We start from the raw sequence: 8,122 nt of genomic DNA on the forward strand, positions 1-8,122 counted from the left end.
TTTTTGTCTTTTTGAAGCAGGGTCTCCCTGTAGTCCCAACTGTCCTGGAACTCACTATGTAGACCAGGCCAGCCTTGAACTCACAGAGATCTGCCTGCCTCTGCCTTCCAAGTACTAGGACTACAGGCGTGAGCCACCACGCCCGGCTCTATTCCTTTTTTAAAAATTTCCCAGACTGATTTTTATCTCTAGAAGCTCAAATGGATGTTTTATATTTTTCATAGGGCACAGGTGAAGGCACACTGGGGCTGTAGAAGAGTAACAGAAAAATAATTAAACAACTCTTGGTGTCTGATAATGGGAGAGGGCCAACATCAAAGGCCTGGATGCCCAGGCCCACATGTGGACTGAAGACCACAACTGGCCCTCGGGGGAAATGGGAGGACCGTTCTAGAGAATCAGTCCTCCCAAGACCAGAATCTTCAAATAATAGAGACCTCCCCTGTCCCTGGCATAAGAGGCAGAACCACTGCCATACATAATCTGGGACCTAAGATTAAGGGGGCTGTGGGGAAAGCAGCCACTAAGAGAAGGCTGAAACTACTGCCTAACATCTAGAAGTCCTCCATACTCCACCCTGCTCCACCATCAATTTATCACCAGAGGATAGTGGAACTGTGGCTAACAGTAGAGGACCACAGCTCCATGTTCACAAGAAGGGACCACAGCTCAGGCTTACAGGAGGGGGCTTCAACTCTGGCTCATGGAAGGGGGTCACAGCTCCAGTTCCCAGGGTGGCACCACACTCTAGCTCAGTGGAGGAGACCACAGCTCCAGGTTTACAGGAGGAGACCACAGCTCCAACACACAGAGGGAAGTACACCATGTTAACTTTCTTGTAATGGGAAAAATATATATATAGCATGCAAGTCAAATGGAAAGGTCCTTAGACAAGTCCATAGAAGCTTGCCAGGTGCCCGTTACTGATATACACCAATCTTATTAGTTTTTCTAGTACTAAGAGCCTTACCACTCAAAGACAGTGAGATTTAGGTAACTTTAAGAATAAGAATGAGTATATTCTAAGACTGAGAGAGATTCTGTAGTCTAAGAAACCCTCTTCTATATATCTCTTCATTCACTAATAATAGTCTGAAGACAAATTGAAGAGCTTTCTCTATTAGAATGAAGATATTAACATCTGGCTTCCAGCAGTCTTTAACCATCAAGTTTACTCCACTGCAAACTACAAACTCCCTTCATCTTCAGTTTTCCCATTTGTAAAATGGGGATCAAAACTGTCCTCTCTCCCCCCATCCCATGGGGGTATACAGAAAAATCAAGATATATAAACAAAACAATAAAATAATAGGCATATAGTTCTATTAGAGGCCAATGAGGAAGAAAACAGTGTACATATTAATGAATTAAAAAATGTAAAAGGGAAATTACTTCAATAAAATAAAACTATGCTAATGAGATAGATGGTGGATCATGTAACTCAAAAAGACTTTTAAAGACCAGTGAGATGGTCCAGAGGGCAAAGGCTTTTGCTGCCAAGTCTGACACCTAAATTCAATCTCTGGGACCCACATGGTAGGAGAGACTGACTCCCATCAAATTGTCCTCTGACCTCTACATACGTGCCATGGCATTCTCCCCATCCTCAAAACTTAGCAATAATTTTTAAACAGATTTTAAGCCAGAGATGGTAGCTCATGACTGAAATCCTAGAAATCAAGAGATTAAGATAGGAAGATCTTGAGTTCAAGGCCAGTCTTGACTATATAGTAAGTTTAAGACTGCTTAAAAAAAAATTTAAGTCTATAATTTACAAAAAGGTTAATATCTTTAGGTCTAAGTCAAATGCTGAAGGATAGTTGAGGGAAACAAGAAAAGCCTTCTAATGAGAAGAAACATTTAGGCCAGTATTTATGCATATAAAATTACTATTATTTAGGGAACTTGAAAGAAAATAAAGGAACCAACATCCACAACCAAGTCTGTTAAAGATGAAAGGAAATGTTCAAAATTCAAAATCAGACAATAGGTGCACCATGGCTTTTAAATTTTGGGGGGAGGGGGTGGTCAGGAACACAGGTATCATCAAGGAAAATGGAATGGTTTCTTTGTTTTTCCTACAATAACCATTACTGCTATATTCCCTATGTGAACTTATATTCTCTCAACCCAACTTTACTCTCATCTAAAGGAAAGGGAACATCATTACATGGAAGGAAACACAGAAAGCAATGCTTACAACTTCAAAGTAATGACTGGTACTTGAGGGCATAAATGGAAATTTGAAATGCCTGAGGTAAGAAAGATGGAGGGAGAAGGCATGGGGAAGGGGCAAGACTCATATTATAGCTCACAATCCATGCTGAAATTAAAAGTTTTGCAAAAAATGGCAATCAGTAAAGATACAGATCAACTGAAACAGCTTCAAGGCCAACTACTTCATTTTTAAAAAATCTCTATCATTAAATAAAGTTCCATGTACACAGTGTACAGCATTTAGACATGATAAGAATGCTGTCATTTTGGGGCTGGACGTGGTGGTGCACGCCTGTAGTCCCAGCACTAGGGAGGCAGAGGCAGGCGGATCTCTGTGAGTTCAAGGCCAGCCTGGCCTACAAAGTGAGTTCCAGGACAGCTGGGGCTACAGGGAGACCCTGTCTCAAAAAGACGTGGTTAAGAGCACTAACTGCTCTTGCAGAGGACCTGGGTTTGGTTCCCAGCACCCACATGCAGCTAACAACTGTCTATAACTCCAGTTCCAAGGGATGTGACACCCTCTTCTGGCTTCTGCAGGTATTGCATACACACACTTATATATATGCAGGCAAAACATTTATACACATAAAATATAAATAAAAGCCGGGCGTGGTGGTGCATGCCTTTAATCCCAGCACTTGGGAGGCAGAGGCAGGTGGATCTCTGTGAGTTCAAGGCCAGCCTGGTCTACATAGTAAGTTCCAGGATAGCTGGGGCTACAGGGAGACCCTGTCTCAAAAAGACCGAAGGGGAGGGGGGAAAGAATGCTGTCATTTTAAATTCATATTTACTATAATGGGCACTTTGATCAAAACTTAAAGATTTTAAGATAAATTTTAAAGGTAACATACCTGCAACTGCATGACCACATAGTTGAAACGATCATTTCTTCCACAGCCAATAAATCTACAAACATGGTCTTTCCCTGGATAAAAAAAAAGAAAACAGTGGAAAAGGAATACCATAGTTTTTCTTTTTAGTTTTCTCTATAGTACTTTATGTTTAATATAAAATATATAAAATGTGTCTTAAGGCTGAAAAGAACAGGACATTTATATTATTTAAGATTTTTTTACCCATTCATCCCTAGGTCCTGTTCTGCTCCTTGTATATTCAAATAAAGGGTAAATGGGTAAATAAACAAATAAACGAGGGAACAAAAAATGCTTTGTTTAGAAAGGAAAATATTTTAAAGTTTTTTTAAGATTAACCTGCTCATATACAATAATTATTAAAACAGCAGTAAGAATGGTTAGAAATACAAATACTATTATATATGTTCTGCCACTCACTATGACATGACTTTCTTGGTCTGGTTGATTTGGATTAGTCCAGTGTTTTTCCCGTGGCTGGGAAGAGACAGGGACAAGACGAAATCTGGGACCTTTCAATTTAGAAAAGTATGCTACAGTCACCAAAGAGGACCAAGCCTGGTGAGTTCTGGAGCCAGAAAAAGGGATGTGGACAGCAAACAGTGAGAGAGAGCAGGAAGAGATGGTGCTGGAGAAGCTGACAGACACTAGATGCTGAGGAATCCTATGCTCAATGATGAAGAATCTCACATGTATAGGTCAGTGTTTCACAGCCCTAGCTATTCATCAAAACCAACTAGGAAACTTTTTAAAGATTCTTCAATTCTACACTGGATGACAACTTGTATGGGAAAGAATACAGCGCATGAGCTTTTCAAAATTCTATAAATGAGAAGGCAGAGATGGGAAGATCAGGAATTTAAGCCCAACCCCCACTACATAATGAGTTCAAGATGAGCTGGGACTTAATAGTGAGACCTTGTCTCAAAAAAAAAAAAAAGTGAAAATTAAGAAACTTTACAATATAAATCCGGAAAATCTGCAACACTTAAAAGCATGATAAAAAATAGTCCCTTAACAAAATACAAGATGGGGGCTGGAGAGATGGCTCAGAGATTAAGAGCACTGACTGCTCCTGCAGAGGACCTGGGTTCAATTCCCAGTACCCACATGGTGGGTAACAACTGTCTAACTCCAGTCCCATGAGACCTGACATCCTCTTTTGACCGCCACAGGCATTGCACAGGTACACTTACACACATGCAGGCAATACACTCATACACATACAATAAAAAATAATAAATAAAACATTTTTTAAAAAAAGAAAAATACAGGAATAGCCTGAAAGGAAGAAAATTCCATGAAACTGTGGTAGACAATGGAAATGGCCAGTGACAAAAATCTATAAAATAACTCACTCATGGGATCAGAAGATGGTTCAGAGGGCAAGAGTGCTTGCTGTGCAAGCAGGAGGACCTGAACTCAGATCCCCACACATATAAAAGTCCATGCAAAGGCAGGAGGATTGCTAGGGCTTCCTGGTCACTCAGTGTAGGTGACAGTGAGCTCCAGGTTCAGTGAGACCCATGTAAAAGGAATAGGGTAGACAGCAATAAAGACCATCCAACATCGTCTTCTGGTCTCTTCACAAGTGCACACACACAAAGAAAAGGTCACGTATATAAATAATTAGGCAGTCACCAGAGGTTGAAAGGGGTAGAAGCCAGTTTATAAAGGGTGAAAGAAATATGAGACAAGGGTAGCAATTCTTGAAGAAAGTAGTTTGTAAAATAAAACAGTGACACATTAGATGTTATATATCTGGAGATTAAAGACACACATAAAACATTTCAAAAATAATTGTTCACTTAAAGCATAAATACAATTAATACTCATTTTGGCTAAAAATTGGACAATCTTGTTTCTTTGTTTTATGGAGCCAGGGTCTTGTTGCCCTGGGTTGGCTTTGAAATTTCCCCCTCCTGCAGGACTCAGACTCCTGAGTGCTGGGGTCACAGGCCTGTGCTGCCAACCAGACTTTCTATCATTCTTCTTTTTGCACCTGGGCTATCAGCTAACACACCAATGGTCAATTGGTAATTTTTGCCTCTGCTTCACAGAAAAAGCACTGAGTTTGAATTTGTCCTTTTATTGCCCAGACTTCAGCCTCCATTTTCACTGCTAGGAGTGCACTGCAGTGGGGCAACACTTCCCTAGCATGCACAGGACGTCAGATCCTACCTCCATCACTATAAAAGAACAAAATGAAACAACAAAAAGACACTATCTCCTATCACATTTTTTTTTTTTTAAGAAAAGGTGTCAATCCTCCTGTTTTAGCCTTCCAGATTCTGGGATTATACATATATATTACTGCATCCAGCTTCAATGGCACTTAAATGTAGGGCCTCTACTACAAAGACAGTTTAAGCATATAAAAACAAGACTACATTAGATTTAATTGCTCTTAGAATGTTCCTCTTAAAATATTTATCTTATAGCCAGGCATGGTGGTGCACACCTTTAATCCCAGCACTCAGGAGGCAGAGGCAGGTGGATCTCTGTGAGTTCAAGGCCAGCCTGGTCTACATAGTAAGTTCCAGGACAGCTGGGGCTACAGGAAGACCCTATCTCAAACAGACCAAAAAAAAAAAAAGAAAAAAAAATCTCATACTAAAACACTTCATCTCTTTTTTATTTTAGAAAACAATGTCTATCACACTAACAGATAAAAATGAAGAAACAAGGGGGCTGGAGAGATGGCTCAGCATCAAGAGCATGAGTCTTTCTTCCAGAGGACCCAAGTTTGGTTCCTAGCACTTACATGGCGGCTAATAACTGTTTGTAACTCCAGTTCCAGGAGATCCAATGCCCTCTTTTAGCCCCTCTGGGTTTGCAGGCATGTGATGCACTTACATACATGCAGGCAAAGCACTTATACACATAAACAAATTTTTATGCATTTTTTTTATTTTTACAAAAACTTTATTGAGAATTTCATACATGTATATAAGGTGTTTTGATCAAATCCATGCCCACTCTCTCCCCTCTAACATTCCCCCCTCTATTAAAGTGCCCTAGTGTTTTTTGTGTTTTTATTCAGCAGGCCTGGGATTGACCCTACAGTCTTGCTAGGCAAGCCTTCCTTCACTGAGATCGATCCCTACTCCATTTTTCACCTTTATTTTGAGGCAGGATCTCACCAAGTTACCCAAACTAGCTTTAAACTGGTCGAGCAGCCCGGGCTAGCCCTAAACTTCTGATCTTATATCTCTGTGTCCAGAGTGCCAGGATTATAGGCTTATACAACACACCTAGCCCAAATTGCCCAGTTTTTAAAAAGAAAAACAAAGACAGAAATTGAATTAACCGTTGATTCTTCGTTGAGCAATCAAAACATGGTTGGTAGCAGATTTTCTGGGACTTATCAATATATTTCCATCACTTTAGGTAACAATTTAATGAGTTCATTTCTCATACTCTATAGCATAATGTACTGCTGCTCTTTTATTTTATATTTATGCAATTAATGAAACTAATAAAGTTAACACAATAAAAATGTACAATTTTTGGAATCATGGAGTAGCTAGTTTAATTGGAACAGTAACTCTTTGCTATCACTTAGCGTAACTGTTAAAATAACTTTTATAACACTGAGTACATACTGAAGTAAATATTCAGAATATGAAAGCATTTAGGCCATTTTATGCACTTTCATGCATTTATTTCTCACAATAACAATAGGCATCAGTATTTTGCTTTTCAGATATAAAAGTGGATTGATGAGGTTAATTACTTAGTAAAAAATCATACAATTAGAAAATGATGGAGCAATTTGATCCCAAAGCCTTTATTCCTTTTTAAAAAATATATTCTGTTATTTTTATTTTATGTGTATGAGTGTATTACCTGCATGTATGTGAGTACACCTGTGTTGTGCACTGCCGCGGAGGTCAATAGAGAGTGTCGGGTTCCCCGGAACTGGAGTTAAGGATGGTTTGTAGCCGCCATGTGAGTGCTGGGATTCGAACCCAGGTCCTCTGCAAGAGCAGTCGGTGCTCTTAACCACTGAGCCATCTCTCCGGCCCGAAGCCTTTATTCTTTAAATATTTTTTATTTATCTGGTTAGGAGGCATGTGCATGCCAGGCCAGAAAACAACATGTGGGAGTCAGTTATTTCCTTCTAGCATGTGGGTCCTACAGATCAAACTCTGGCCATAAGGCTTGGTGGCAAGTGCCTTTACCAGCTGAGGCACCTTGCCAGTCCAACTAAAGCCTTTGTTCTTAACCACTACATCAGAAACAACTGAAACAGATTTTAAGTTGAAGTAACATCAGTAAATATGAAAATGGGTCTTGGACATGGTGCTGCACACCTTTAGTCCCAGCCCTTGGGAGGCAAAGGCAGGCAGATCTCTATGAGTTCAAGGCCAGACAGGAATACATAGTAAGACCCAGTCTCCCAATACCACAGATAAACAAACAATAAAATGAGTCTTGGCCTAGTAGTAAAGACCATAACCTCAGCTACCCGAGAGGCAGAGGAAGAAGGACAGATGCAAGGCCTACCTGGGTTACAGAGTAAGTTCAAGGCCAGCCTTGATAACTCAGTAAGACTCTGCCTAAAAATAAAAGGCCAAGCTTGGTGCCTTCCTTGGGCCCCAGGAGCACTGCTTCCGCGGGACCTGGCCCCGCCCTCACCTCTCCCTGCTTCCGGGACCTGCACCACTGGCTAACTCTCCTGGCCCGCTCTCACGCCCTCAGGCCTCTCTGGGGGTAAGTCTACCTTGCAGCCCTCCCCGCCTTGACTCCGCCAGCCGCGCTCACCCTTCCATCTCCCCCGCTCACCCTTCCATCCCCCCCGCTGTTCTCTACTCCTAGCTTGGGCCCTGTGCCATTCCTAGTCTTGGGGCCCCAGACACCTGGGGAGCCACTGCTGATTCCTGACCCTGTTCACCCCCACCGGCTTGGTGCCTTCCTTGGGCCCCAGGAGCACTGCCTCTAGACCCGGCCCCGCCCCCACCTCTCTCTGCTTCCTGATCCTGCAACACCCGCCAGCCTCTTTCTGGGGCTGACAGCCTCTTTCTGGGGCT

At 41.5% G+C, this 8,122-nt stretch overlaps 1 protein-coding gene across 5 annotated transcripts in view; it reads right to left on the reverse strand.

The window, feature by feature from the left end:
- Ttbk2 (tau tubulin kinase 2) overlaps positions 1-8,122 on the reverse strand; it is a 170,168-nt gene that overhangs the window by 72,146 nt on the left and 89,900 nt on the right. For all 5 annotated transcript variants that reach the window (XM_008846835.3, XM_029570228.1, XM_029570227.1 and 2 more), the window contains one exon: positions 3,069-3,142. In XM_008846835.3, coding sequence (XP_008845057.1) covers positions 3,069-3,142 — 74 coding nt within the window. The remainder of the gene's footprint in view (positions 1-3,068; positions 3,143-8,122) is intronic.

This window comes from Nannospalax galili, unplaced genomic scaffold, assembly GCF_000622305.1.
Source record: "Nannospalax galili isolate Female #2095 unplaced genomic scaffold, S.galili_v1.0 scaffold342, whole genome shotgun sequence".
Taxonomy (NCBI): Eukaryota; Metazoa; Chordata; class Mammalia; order Rodentia; family Spalacidae; genus Nannospalax; species Nannospalax galili.